We start from the raw sequence: 15,305 nt of genomic DNA, 5'->3' as shown, positions 1-15,305 counted from the left end.
GGATCAAAGATTAAAATGGAGTCAGACTCTATAACAGTTAGTGAGGTCTCATTAAGTGTGTCTCTCTTTTTTTTTTTTTTTTTTGGCTGTGTTGGGTCTTTGTTGCTGTGCGTGGGCTTTCTCTAGTTGCGGCTAGCAGGGACTACTCTTTGTTGCGGTGCACAGGCATCTCTCATTGTTGTGGCTTCTCTTGCAGAGCATGGCTCTAGGCGTGTGGGCTTCAGTAGTTGTGGCACACGGGCTCAGTAGTTGTGGCATGTGAGCTCTAGAGCGCAGGCTCAGTAGTTGTGGCTCATGGGCTTTGTTGCTCTGCGGCATGTGGGATCTTCCTGGACCAGGGATCGAACCTGTGTCCCCTGCACTGGCAGGTGGATTCTTAACCACTGCGCCACCAGGGAAGTCCAGCAATAAAGTATCTTTAAATTTAGGTATGTACATTGTTTTTTTAAAAACATAATGCTATTGCACACTTAATAGATTACAGTATTGTATAAACATAACTTTTATCTGCACTGAGAAACAAAAAATTTGGGTGACTTGCTTTATTATGATAAGCACTTTATTGCTGGACTCTGGAATTGAACCCGTAGTATCTCCAAGATATGCCTATATTTTCAGATCCACTTTGTCATTTAGTCCATTTAATCTATACATTCTGAATCTATATTAGCAAGTCACACAAATTCAGGAAATTATACTAGGGCAAATTTATTTTTTTATTTATGTAGTTTAAATTTTTGTCATAAAAGTAATTTCTCATTCACTCATAATACCAAAACCTTAAATCATGTTTGTCTCAATACCCTCTTGCCAAAGACCACAAGACATACCTGTAGTTGTAGAGAGTGGTGTATTGACTTGAAGTAATAACCATGACTGTAAGGGATAAATGACTATGGGTGTATTAGTATAAAGGTGCTCAAAAGTACTCCTTATAGAATTTGGACTGGTGTTAGGTGATTTTGTTGATATTTGATGAAGCAAGATGTTGCTCTCTTTTGGGTGTTGTGAGGGGATAAATATAATTCTGTGATTAGTAACCATAATCTTTTGGAATGTTTGGTCATTTTTATGGTTTGGACTCTGAGGGCTTTTACCATTTTTAGAGACATGATTACAGAGTTTCCTTGATCTTGTTGTGATCCATCACGGTCACCAGGTAGCATTGTCTGATGGTGGAGGTATGTGACATTTGTCTCTTCAACAGAATAAGACTTGGCCTACTGGTGAGTGGGACACAGCTCCCAGTTATCCAGTGCTGTCTTCCCTTTCTCACTTATTATCTAAACATTTAAACATTTCTTAGTGTGTACTGTGTAATATACCTGACATATCTACAGAATATTCCACGCAACAACAGTATATATATTCTTCACAAATGGACCTGGAACTTTCTTTAGGGTAGAACAAATGCTAAGACATAAAACAAACTTCATTAAATTTAAAACACTCGGAAAAAAAAATCTATGGTCTGTGATAACAATGGAATGAAATTAGAAATCAAACTTAGGAAAAATTGGGGAAACTCACAATTATGAGGAAATTAAACAACACACTCCTAATGTGTCATAGAAGAAATCAATAGAGAAATGTGGAAAATAGTTTGTGTTAGAGGAATTGAGGACACAATATACAAGCGTTTCTGGCTGCATCAGAAATAGTACTTAGAGGAACACTTATAGGTATAATTGCCTATACTAATAAAGAAGATCTTAAATCAATAACCTCACTTTCCATCTTACACACATGACAAGGAGCAACCAAATCCAAAACAATAAGACGAAGGAAATAATTACGTTTAGAGGAGAAATTAATGAGGGAATAAAGACATCATACAGAAAATCAGTAAAGTCAAAAGAGGACTCTATGAAAAGATTGATAAAATTGACAAATCTTTAGCTAGATTAATGTAGAGAAAAAGAAGGAAGACTCAAATTCCTAAGATCAGACGGAAAGTGTGACTATTACTCATGACTTTACAGCAGTGAAAAGGATTATAAAGGAATACAATGAACAACTGTATAATAAAAAATTAGATGACTGAGATGAAATGGGAAAATCCGCCCAAATACACAAACTACTGAAATTAACTCAATAAAAAATAGAAAATCTGACTAGAACTATAATGTGACATGATTGAATTACTAATCAAAATAACTACCCAGACCCAGACTGCTTCATCACAGAATTCCCCAAAACATTCAGAGGTTTAATATGAGTCTTCAGAAACTCTCCCCCAAAATAGAATGTGTACAACACTTTAAACTCATTCTTTGGGACCAGTATTACTCTGATTCCAAAACCAGAAAAAGTATCACAAAAAAAATCAAGAGACTAATTTCACTTGTGAAAATGGATGCCCCCACCCTTAAAAAATCACCAATACTAGAAAACCGAATCCAGCAACATCTCAAAACAAGGGTACACTGTGACTAAATTGCAAGGATGCTAGGTTGGGTTAACATCTCAAAATCAATTAATGCAATAAAAAGTATTAATAGAGTAATAAGCAAAAATGGCAAGGTCATCTCAGTAGACTCATAAAAAGTATTTGATATAATCCAACACCCTCTCATGGTAAAAACCTTCAGCAAACCAGGTAAGGATGAAAGTTTCCTTCATTAGAAAATGAGCATCTATGAAAAAAGAAATCACAGCTGAGATTATATTTAATGTTGGAAGACTGGGTACTTTCCTCTTAATATCAGGAAGAAAACAAGGATTTCTACTTGATAATGTCCTGGAGATTTTACCCAGAACAATTTTGCGATTAAAACAATAATAAAATAATCCAAATTGGATAGGAAAAAGTAAAACTATATCTACTTGCAGATGACATATCTTGTGCATAGAAAGTTCTAAGGAATCCACTAAAAAAAAGAAAAATTAGAATTGATCATCAAGTTCGGCAAGGTTGTAGAATACAAGATCAATACGGAAAAATCAATTGTATTTCTACATACTTGTAACAAACAATCTAAAAATAAAATTAAGAAAACAAATGAATTTACGAAAGCATCAAAGGGAGTAAATTTAATAAAAGAGAAACCAAAACAAAAGCTCTGAAATCTATAGAACATTGTTGAGTGAAATTAATAAAGATCTAAAAACATGGCATAACCCCCCGTGTACATACATTGAAAGACTTAACATTTTTGAGATGGAAATGCTCTTGAAAATGATCTATAGGTTCAATGCCATTTCTGTCAGAATCTCAGGTGACTTCTTTATAGAAATTGGCAGGCTGTTTCAAAAATTCATATGGGATTGCACGGCATCCAAAATAGCCAAAACAATCTCGAAATCTACAGAGCCAGAAAGATTAGAAGTGGCCTAGGATGGTTGTTTGGAGCAGGGGGATGGGAAGACAGGGAAGTGATATCTAAAGGGTACAGGGGCTTTTTTTTTTCTTTTTAATACTTTTTTGGCCTCACCACACGGCATGTGGGATCTTAGTTCCCCAACCAGGGATCAAACCTGTGCCCCTTGCATTGGGAGCACAGATTCTTAACCACTGGCTACCAGGGAATTCCCTACAGGGGCTCTTTTTGAGGCAACAAAAATGTTCAAAAATTGTGGTGCTGATTGCACACATCTGTGAATATATGGAGAACTGTTGAACAAGTAAAGGAATGCAGTGTATGATATGTATATTTTATCTCAATAAAACTATTCAAATAAATAAATGTATTAAGAGTTTTGAACCAATGTGTTAAATATATTAAGGGTTTTCAGATACATCCCACATTTCCATAACTTATTGTTTTTTTCTTATATTGGTGAAATAGGAACTCACTTGCTTTAGCGATATTATAGCTGTTTAAATCTCAAAATCTCCAAGGACACACTCAAAAACTATCTAAAATAAATTTCCCTTTAGTGTAAAGTGTACACCTGAGAGTTCTATTTAACACATCTCAGTTTACGGTTGGTCGGAGACGAGTCCCTGCACCCAGGTGAGGGCTGCGGGGTTCAAACTTCCCGCCAGAGCCAAGTGCTTGGAAGGTTCTGCAATTCTTTAGCTAAAGTACCACACGTATGGAGGTAGAGAAGGAAGCCTCAACGCTGTTAACAAAGATCAGAAGGGAGCCACATGGTGAGGTCATTTTCAAGTGTGTTTGTAAACAAGGGTCACGGTACCGTGAGTGGCCTCGCAGCCCATGCCAACCCCTGACCCGGCGAGGACCTCAGACCCTCTTGTCCCAGTTGGCCTGACTTGGGCACCCCTCTTGCTTTGGTCAACGGTGTCTATCCGGAAACTGACTCTGGAATTCCCTGCGCACACTGGTGTCCCCGCGCTCATAAGGAGCTGCAGGAGGACACCACTGTCCCTCTAGGGCCAAGAACAAGTTTTGTTTAAAAGCAAATGTCCCTGGAGAGGACTGGTTCCCGCCCACCGCCAAAAGCTGGTTCTGCTCAGTCATGTGACCTCCTGCCCTGTTGTCACTCTGGGAAAGCGGGATGGGGTTTTGCGCCCAATCAGGCGCGCCAGGGGCAGGTGGGTGGGGCGACGCGCCGGAACCACGTGGACTCTTCTTTCCACGCTCGCTATTATCCAGGCTCACCCACGCTTAACGGACTCAGATGTCTCTGCTGGACCCTCAGTCGCGCTATGACCTGCACCGCTGCCCGGGTCATAGAGAAGCGGTGAGTGTGCAGGGCCGGGTGTTCCCAGACACAGAGCAGTGGCAGAACCCGGGCCTCCCGGTGGTCAACTCCCGAGTCTGCGGACCCGAGTCGGTCCAGAGCGCAGCAGTACCCTCCGGCTCACTGCGCGGGGTCTGGGCCTGCAGCGGGCACCCCGAGCGTCCTGTCCGCTCACTGCTGCGGGTGCGTCTGCTCCAGATTGTGCGGTGACCACGGGGAGGGTCTTCAAGGATTAATCCTGACTGGGTATCCCGGCTTCGTGCGTTGGAGGAGCTGTGGTCTGTGAGGTCCCCAGTCCCTCCTTTCTCCCCAGGGGGGCGCCGTTTTCTCTTGAGTTTTCCAAATGTTTGTGGAACAGTGTCTCAAATCCCCACCCGTGTCCTTGAAGCCTAGCTCTTCCTAGGGCTGGGAATAAATCTCTAAATTTCCAGATCTTTTCCGCATTCCTAGACGCCAGCATCCCCTCTCCGATTGACAGCGTCTATCAACTATTCATTCTCCGTGATGCATTTCAAACGGATCAGTATATTGTTTACAATTTTTACACGGAGTCATGGATGGCTCTTTTTTACAAGACATTTTTTGTGTTTGGATATCTTACCTGAGAGGGAAAGCAGAAAATAACCACGTGGAACTACGTGTGTGAAATCCTGGTGCCTCTCCCCCCGGATCTTTTCTGGGCACAGACGTCCTTTGGGTGGAGGTACCTGCCAGCACTGCCCTTCCTTGGGTTTGTTACTTTGAAAAGTTTTACTCACTTATTTGAGCCTCAATTTTTCAAAAATTTAAAATTTTTAAATAATCAGTAGATCTTGAAAGACAGTATAAAATATTTCCAAAGAGGCAAAAAATGGGTGAATATCAGAAAAAGAAAATATTCTAGTATTATATTGAATGTTTTAAAAATTCTTGTTTCCTTTTTCCTCTCCTGAGCATGTGTAGTAATATTCTGAGGTTGTTCTTTTTGGGTGGTTGGGGGGTAGTTCACATAGAATTCCGAATCTTAAACTTGAATATCAGAAGTGTTCAAGTATGATTAATGGTTCATAAAACATGCCATGGAAATAATAATAATTAATATCATTATTTTCTGAAAATAATAGATTCTTACAGTTTTTCTTGTTGAACTAACAAAATGCCTTACAGTTTTCTTCCCTCCCTTTACACATAAACACTGAGACTGAATGATTTTGCTGGATTCTTTAAAATTGGGTTTGTGTCATTTAAAATATCAGTGGTGGTCAGTAGCAGCGTGAGTGGAAGCAGAGGCCTGAGGTCAGTGTCTCCAAGCACTGTGTCCTGGGTTAGAGCTTATGCATTTGGGAGCTTATTTTAGTCACAGCCTTAAACTGAGTCCTGCTGAGTTTTCTCACTGTGGGAATGGAAGCCTGAGAAAGGGAGTGGTTCCATTATTCCCCGGAGAGAGGAGGGAGAGAGTTTATTCCTGTGGCTGCTCAGGTGGCCCCCACCCTCCTCCACCAGGGACTGACCTGGTCCCGCGGTTCTGTCTCAACCAGGAGAGCCTAGCGTGTGTTAAACTTTCTGAACGTGGCTCCTTTTGTCCTGTGGGATGCTGGCTACTTATCTGTACTGATTTCAATATTTGCGTTTCCTTCTTTGGATTCTTTTATCCATTGAATAGTGCAGCCATTTGACTCTAGTTTCCCTTAGTACTATATAATTAATTCCCAGTGTGAGAAATAACATTTTTGGTTTTGGGGGGCTTAAAAATCTAGGTTGATTGAGAGAAATGATGTCAGCAAGGCAAGAAAACTGTGGAACTAAATAGAATTTTTGTTCCTTTTAGGCAAGAGAACCTCAAGATGCGAGACGAATGTTTAAGTTTTCAGGTACATATTTGATTTTCAGATCAGTGTTTGTATATGCATGTCCCTAGAGAACGTTGAAATTTAAAAGGCTAAAGCAATTGATTTCCTTTTTTAATTGACGTGAGGAAAACTAATCAAAGCTTATGTAAATCTTTGAAAATCCTGCTACGTTTAAGGAGCTAAACCCAAGCCTCTACTGCATTATAATATTCTACTTATTCCTAAAAATAACCCCCATGAGAGATAAGAGTGGAAGGATAAACCAGGATGTACCTTGTTGTTTTAGTTAGCAGAGATTTGAAATTTTTCATCTTTCATGAAAAATTTATGGTTTATACTTTTGTAATTGTGTTTAAAGGAATTAAATCTTAGAATGGTTTTTTATATACAAAGGGTGAGAAATATTAGTAAATAGTAAATCATGGTATATATAAATTTTTCTGTTTATTTCAAAGTAACTCTGTAAGATAGGAAATTCTATTTCTGAATTGTAACTCACCGCCAATATACCCTGGTCTCCTTCAGCACTGTTACTCCAGCCACCCCCAACATACACTTTTGATTATTTATTGAGCCTCCTGTGTTTTTTTATATAAGAACAGGCAATTGGGAATACATATATTTGTTGCCCACCTTTGTCTTTGTAATGAGTAGTTGGAATCTGCAGAGTTGATGTTTGCTGACAGCTTACACCCCGTCTGTCCCTCTTCCCCTTGTGTCCCCACCTGGACAAGCTGTTAAGAAAGTCCTGGGGCTCCCTCCTCTGGCACTGGCTTCAGATACCAACCGCACAAGCAGAACTCTTTCCCTGCCCTCCCCCCCCATCAAAGATTTTTTCCTTGCTCAAACTATTAAAGTTTGAGCCTGATTAACAGGCTCCTGAACCTCCTAGGCCTATTTGTGTAGTTCTTTGTAAATCCATTTTTAGTAAGAACCCTGCTTTGTCAGTTGAACCAGAATCTCCCTACCCCCCCGTATCTGATCGCGTTCCCCCACTTTCACCACCCCTCAAGTGATGTGTGATCACCCTGGCCTGTCTTCAGTACAATCCGGTTAGGTCCGTTTAGTCAGAACCCCCTAACCCCTGACTATTTCTTTTAATTTTCCATCCCCACCTTGATCTCTGGCCATGAATTCCCACTCGTCCATACTGTATTCAGTGTTGAGCCCAAACTCATTTTTCACCCCCTGTGAAATCCCATCGCAGTGATCTCTATACCTGTCCCAGTGGTTCTGGGTAAAATTTGCTTTACCCTCTTTGACAAGTGTCATTGAATATTTTTTCTTTAACACCCCCTAGCCATGATAAAAGCCCAGGCCAGGATACTTTCCTTGCTTGCTGAAGCCATTTCAGAGCTGCTTGAGAGGCGGTTCTTGCTCTCTTCTGAGACTCCAATTGTGTCATAAGCCTCATCCTACCCTCTGTGTGTGTGTGTATGTGTATGATATACCAGCATCAGTCTCAACATGGGAACCACACCTCTGCAGATAACCATAACAGTTGGTGCCGTAAGCGGCATGTTCAGACATGACCACCACTCGTGGGTCTGTCTTCTCTTGCTCTGACTCGCTCACCTGCTCTGCTGTCTGATGGTGGCCGGCACTGTGGGCTGCTGGGTGCTGGGGAGTTTGAGTTGTGAGCTGTGCTGCCCTGTTCCATTGTTAACCCCACCAGGACTCAGTTCTACGATCAGCTGACCAGTGTTGAAAGTTTCAAGAATTCCTAAGCCTTTGGGAGCAGGAATATGGGGTTGGGGCTCTTGAAGGAATCCTGGGTTGATGTCTGTGCCAGTGTATATCTGTGTGTTAGAGAGAAACTGTGACAGAGGCTGGGTTGGTCCCAGCGTACCCTGGAGGTGGTGGGAGAGAGGGACTATACCCTGTGCAAGAGGTGGGTCCATCAGGTCCTTGTTCCCGAAACAGCTGTCATTTAAAATGAGAAAGAGAAGGGAGGGGAACGGCAGCCATTAGATGGCAGGCTGAGTCCATACTCCTTATAACAGAGACTCACCAGGACCCTTAACTTCTGCTGCCACTGCCCCTGCCACTACTGCAGCTAAGATCCTGACCGTCCAAGTTATACTGGGGACAACACTCATGGCACCCCTGTGGAACAGCAAAGGGATTAGTTCAAACCAGACTTAAGCCTGGGGTCCTTAAATTCTATAAAGCAACCAGTTGTCACGGGGAAAGCTTCTAATCCAGGTGGTGTTGATTTGAGGCCCTCTAGAGGAGAAAAATATATAAATACCAGGGTAGAGAGGACACCCCTCCCCCAAGGTATATCCAGTGACACAAAAAACAAAACAAAGACAAGAGAGAGGGAATAAAAAAAAAAAAAAAAAAAAAAAAGGAAAGGCCTGCAATTTGACCCATTGGAAATCCAAAATATACTAAAAGAATCTATACAACAAAAAAGATAAAGGGGTACTGTTTGGTTTCTGGGGCCTCTACAACATAGGTTCTGAATTAATTTTGCCATCTGCTGTAATGCGCTAATTCACAAACCTTCATGCAACTAATCAATACCAGTTCTCAAATTACAGTCATATTGGGATCCTACTAAATTTAAGGAAGGTACCCCCGATAATCTTAGGGGAATTACTGAATATAAGATAGGAAACAAATAGGCATGTCTCACCTTAACTATCAGCCAGCTCTTCTCTTGCCTAAATTCCTCATGGTCATAGCAAGCATTGTCCTAAAGTATAGGAAAATTCTGAACCAATGATTCAAAAATTAAAATTAAATTAAGTCTTTGCCACTTCCAAATTGGTTTCACAGAATGGGATCCCACAGACCTTATCCTCCAAGTAAATTATGTAACATGGCCCAAGGTTAATTAAACAGAGCCTTGAAGGATTGGAAAACATTATACAAAAGTTATTTAGTGAAGAGGTGATTATCCCCTCTTAAAAGGAGAAGTAAAGATATCTCTCCTTTTAACAGCCAATTTCAGCTATTCTTAAACCTGGAAAGAATGAATGACACCTTACAATGGGTTACTGCAAACTTGAGGCTGTGGTTACATCGAATACGCACCTATTTTTAGTTTCCAGTATTATGGAAAGTACTAACTCCATCCAATCATCAAGTGGTAAATATCCTGCTGTCACAGGATTGGATGGAGTTAGCTAAGTCTTTTCTGTTCAGTGCCTGTTTCCACAGCCTGTCAGCTGCGGATAGCCTTCACCTCTGAAGGGACATGAACACCTTTACTGGTTACCCTCCAGTAACCTCAGTACCATTGCCACTGCACACAGTCTCTGCAGGCAGAGTCTGACCTGCATCCACCTGGCTCCATGAGCAGAGGTATAACATTACATTAATGACATCTCTTTGAGGAAGTTTATTTAACATTCATTCAGGACATACAGATATTGAAAAAGGGAGCTCATGAAAAGTGGATGGGCCATTAGCTCACACATACTGTGAGGCCCTGACACCATGGTTAAATTTCTAAAAATTATTTGGTAAATTCCCTCCCTGACACCATGAAGAAAGATCGTCCTTTTCAGCACCCACAGCATCTCCTAGGTTGTTATGATGTTTGAAGGCAACATATTCCTTGTTTACCAATTTTACTTCTATTCAAGAAACTGCCCCGTCTTAGCCCACACTTTATGCCATTGAAGCTGTAATTTCCACCAGGTACTAGGCTCTCCTGGAAATATAAGCTGTCCTAGGATGTGACCATCTGACCCTCCACGCAGCTGCTCGTTGTGGCTTGGGTCCTGGAAACAGCCCCCCACGAGCTCAGCACGTCTACTGAGATTTGAGACATGACGGCGGAGTGCAACCTGAGCCCTCTGGCATAGCCTACCTGCAGGAGGGGGCACCCTACCCCTCAGTCCCTTTCTAGATGCCACAGTTCTGGAAGAGGTCTCTTCGCCATTCACTATGATGTTACCTAGCATCTGAGAGGCCCAGGGGCCTGGTCTAGACTGTGGGGTTCATCCTCCCACCAGAACCAAGTGCCCCTGAGGTCCCACAGGAAATGATCAAAGATCGAAATGGAGCCAGACTCATTATTACATATGGTGAGATCACTTGTAAGTGTCCGTGTTTGTGAAGAAGTGGCACAGTTCCGTGAGGGCCTCTTGGCCTCATGGTTCAATGCAGTGTCGGTGGAGGGAACAGTTCCCGCCCACGGCCAGTACCAGCTCCGCTCTGAGACCTGACGTCCCGCTTGCTGTCACTCAGGCACGGGAGGGCGGGGCCTTGCATACTGTCCAATCAGGGGAGTCACTGGTTACAGACGTGTGGGCGACGCTCCAATGACTACGTGGGGCGAGTGGTCTGCGTGCTCTGTTGCTCTTCAGTCGGGGGCCTCGACCTGGGTGCCTGATTTCTGCCCCTAAAGTCCTCAAGTGGCTCAACGGCATCCTCTGTTGCTGTGACCTGCACTTGCCACGAGAGTCGTGAGGTGGACAACGCAGAACCAGAGAAACTGGGAAAGGGTGAGTTGGGAAAACGGAGGCGGAAGGACCGGTTGGAACTGGCCATGGTGGGACCCGGGCCTCCCCGCGGTCAACTCCGGAGTCTGCAGCCCAGAGTCCACCCGCGGCGCGGCCGGCAGTCGGGACCCAGGGCGGCCTCTCCGCTCACTGCTGCGGCCGTGTCTACTCCGGATTGTGTGGTGTCCACGGAGAGGGTGATCGCTGGACAATCGGGGACTCGGTGTCAGGGCTTCATGCATAGGTGGAGCTGTGGTCTGTGGGGTCCCCAGTCCCTCCTTTCTCCCTGGCGGGAGTGTGGGGACACTTCTTCCCCTCACTTTTCCGAATGTTTGAGGAACAGGGTCACAAATCCACGACCCTGTTCTTGCACCCCAGCTCTTCCCAGAGCAGGCAGTAAATGCCTAAATTTCCAGATCTTTCCGCACGTTCCCAAATGCCATCTTCCCCTCTCCAGTTCATAGCTTCATTACTAATATTTGTCCTCCGTGGTGCATTTTGAAGTACGCAGTATTGTTTATCATTCCTCCACAGAGCCATGGATGGTTCTTTTTAAAAATATATTTTTTACCTGTGGATGTTTTACATGAGAGGAAATCAGAGATTAACCACCTGGAACTATGTTGCTTAAAAGCCTAGTGTCTATGTCCCCAGAATCTCCCTGGGCACAGACATTCTATGGAATCCTTTGGGTAGAGTTTCCTCTTTGGTGACTTTCCTGGGTGATCTGTCCTTTCCTCACAGTTCCAGGTCAGAACTGCCCCTGCGTGAGTTTGCCCCTTATTCACTTTTTTTTTTTTAAATTTTATTTATTTATTTATGGCTGTGTTGGGTCTTCGTTTCTGTGCGAGGGCTCTTCTCCAGTTGCGGTGAGCGGGGGCCACTCTTCATCGCGGTGCGCGGGCCTCTCACTATTGCGGCCTCTCTTGTTGCGAAGCACAGGCTCCAGACGAGCAGGCTCAGTAATTATGGCTCACGGGCTTAGTTGCTCTGCGGCATGTGGGATCTTCCCAGACCAGGGCTCGAACCCGTGTCCCCTGCATTGGCAGGCAGATTCTCAACCACTGCGCCACCAGGGAAGCCCCTTATTCACTTTTTAAACTCTGTTTTGAAGTAAACATTTAAATATTTATTCATAGATCTTGATAGAAAATATAAAATATTTCCAAAGAAGCAAGAGAGCCGTGAAGATAAGAAAAAATAAATATTTTATTATTACATTCCATTTGTTTACATTTTTGTTTCTTTTTTTTTTTTTTTTCCCTTTAGCAGTGTAGGAACATTCTGAATTCTGCCCGTTTCTTTTGGGTGATTTCAAATTACAGTATCAGGGCTTAGACTTGCAACACCTAGAAGTGTGTTCAATGTGATTGTTTTCCGAACAATTTTTTTTCACCTTTTTCTTTTTCTTTTTTTAATTGAAATATAATTGACTTACAATGTTATATTGGTTTCAGTTTACAACATAGAGATTTGGTACTTTTATACATTACAAAATGATCAGGGTAAGTCTAATGACCATCTGTCATCATATAGAGTAATTCTAGTATTATTGACTATATTCCCTCTGCTGTACATTACATTCCTGTGACTTACTTATTTTATAACTGTAAGTTTGTACCTCTTCATCTCCCTCACCTACTTCACTCATCTCCCACCCCCTTCCCCTCTGGCAACCACTAGTTTGCTCTCTGTATCCATGGATCTGTTTCTGTTTTGTTTGTTTTGTTTTTTACATCCCACATATAAGTGAAATCATACAATATTTCCAAACAATTTCTTAGCATAGAAATGATTATTAACTGACATATTTAATTTCTGAAAGGAATAGATATTTGTGGGGTTTTTTTGAACTAGAAAACTGCCTAAAAATTTCCTTCCATGCTTTACACATAAACACTGGATTGAATGATTTTTCTGTATTGTTCAAACCCTGGGTTTCTGTATTTAGAGTATCGATGGTGGTCCAGATCAACTATGTGGGAAGAGAAGCCTGAGGTCATTTTCTCTAAGCTAAGGCCCCCTTGAGCCTGCAAAGGGAAGTACTTGAAGGCCCAGTTTCTTCCTGGGGAGCCCCCCTCTGCACGTGTCCTACCTCCTCACACTCAGCACAGAAGGAACTTTTGTACCGAGAGAAGCTACAGAGCCCTGGAAAGCTGGGGATGAGCATGGGATGGTGGGTAGGGGGATGGGGAGGTGATGCCCTTTCTGAGGTTCTAACTGTGGCTGTAGAAGTAGGCTTGAGCTTCGCATCCACAGTGTAGGTGCACTTAGTAATCTGAGTACATTGAGAAAGTCTGTGAAGGTCAGGAGTTCTGTCTTCTAGACAAAGGGTTTATGAGTTGGGGAGTTCATTTGAATCACAACCTTAAATTGAATCCTGCCGAGAGTTTTCTCACTTGTGAGAACTGAAGCCTTAGAGAGGGAGTATTTTCATTATGCCCTGAGAAGAGGGTGTGCAGAGCTCCCAGAGTTCGTTCCTGTGGTTGGTCAGGTGTCCCTCCATCCTCCATCACCAGGGACTGACTCTAGGGGTTGTATTCCAGCAGGCAGAGACTGGACTGCAAGCTTGGGTATCTGGGTTTTCTTCTGAATTATAGGGAAACACCTGATTCAAACATTTGCATTTCTTTCCTTGTATACCTTTATATATTGAATATTGCAGCTCTTAACTTTGTTTTCCCTTAGTAATTTGTGATATTATTTCCTGTGAATGTATGAGATTTTTCTTTGTTGGGCTTTGAAAATGTAAGCTGACTAAGAGATACAATGGAGGTAAGGCAAGAAATTCTGGAACCAAACGGAATTTTATTTTTATTTTAATTGCTATGAGAAAAACTACTTAAAACTTATATAAATCTTTGAGAGGTCTAATACATTTTATGGATTAGTCCCAAATCCTGTTACCAACCAGGGTTCTAAGTTCTAAGAGGCCAGACAGGAAATTCAGGCAAGGCTTTATTGGGGCCCCTGCTGTAGCAGGAGGGAGCGAAAACAAGTAACAGGTTCCCTTGCTCGCTCCCTGGGGCGGTGGGGGAGTGGGCAGCTGGTACCTTATATGGGGTCGTTCTGGAGGGGTGGCTTAGGTGGTCTGCCTTCTCCTTTGGTGGTGCTGTGTGGGTTTTTGGTCTTTTTGTATCTTGTTGTTCAGAATTTGCCCCAGCTTCACATACATGCATTTTTGTTAGTCCCTTACAGTTTCTTTGTATTTTGTTGCTTGTCCCTTACAGTTTCTTTGTATTTTGTTGCTAGAGGTTTGTCCAGATGCAAGCACTGCAGCAAAGGGTCCCAGGTCCCAGCCTGTCTCAATCCTTAGTGCATTATATTACTCATAATAATAATGCATAATAATAATCCCCCAGAGTAAGATATAAGGAGAAACTATAAAGCTTCTTACGGTTTATAATGTTTATAAAGTTTGTAGTTTATAGTGCTTCTTAGTTAGAAAGAGATTTGAAATTTTTCTCTTTTTTATGGTTAAAACTTTTATAAGAGTTAGTGTTTAAAGGATTAAATCTTAGAATGGTGTCCTTATAGAAAAGTAAAAATTAAATGAATTAAAAATTGTTTTAAAAAGCAAAAGCAAGTTAATTAAAAAGTCTATTGAATAGACAAATATGGTTTTTATAAATTACTCCACTTATTTTAAATAATCGTGCAACAGTTAGCAAAATTCTGTAAGATAAGAAGGTCTAAATTAGACTCAGTGTCTGAACATTTTGTTTTCCTCCAGTGTTGTTGCTTCAGCCACCCCGAAAAAGCTAGTGGTGATCATTTCTTGAGTATCCTGTGTTTCTTTATCTAAAAAGAAGCATTTGCGAATGCATATTTTTCTTACCCATCTTTGTACTTGTAGTGAGCCCACGCTTTTTGATATTTGACTGCTCTCAGCTTAAGCCTCATTCCCCGTCCCACCCCGAACCCTACCCCGTGCTGCTTGAGAGGCCTGCCCTGCCCTCACCTGAAACTTCAATTATGTGACTCATAAGCCTTTTCCTACCCTCTATGTGTGTGTGTGTGTGTGTGTGTGTATTTATGCCACACTGGCATCACTCAACATGGGAACCACACCTCTGCAGGTGACCATACAGTTGGTGCAGTGAGCAACAGCATGTCCACACATGACCACCACCCGTGGGTCTGTCTTCTCCTGCTCTGACTCGCTCACCTGCTCTGCTGCTTGATGGGGGCCGGCATTGTGGGCTGCTTCTTTCTGGGGAGCTCGAGTTGTGAGCTGTGCTGCCCTGTGTTGCATTATTGACCATACCAAGCCTCAGTTCTAGGTTAAGTGGACCAGAATTGACAGTCGAGAATTCCTAGGCATTTGGGAGCAGGAGTATGGGATCTAGGTCATCCTTAAGTTAATCCTAAA

General features: G+C 42.4%; 1 protein-coding gene across 1 annotated transcript in view; it reads left to right on the top strand.

Moving 5' to 3' along the window:
- Positions 1 to 15,305, top strand: part of LOC132362966 (zinc finger protein 709-like) — a 63,903-nt gene that overhangs the window by 20,270 nt on the left and 28,328 nt on the right. The window contains exon 4 of the mRNA XM_059918207.1: positions 6,455 to 6,497. Within this exon, the coding sequence (XP_059774190.1) occupies positions 6,455 to 6,497 (43 nt within the window). The remainder of the gene's footprint in view (positions 1 to 6,454; positions 6,498 to 15,305) is intronic.

Source organism: Balaenoptera ricei, chromosome 3 (assembly GCF_028023285.1).
Source record: "Balaenoptera ricei isolate mBalRic1 chromosome 3, mBalRic1.hap2, whole genome shotgun sequence".
NCBI lineage: Eukaryota > Metazoa > Chordata > Mammalia > Artiodactyla > Balaenopteridae > Balaenoptera > Balaenoptera ricei.
This window is presented reverse-complemented; position numbering and strand designations above follow the sequence as displayed.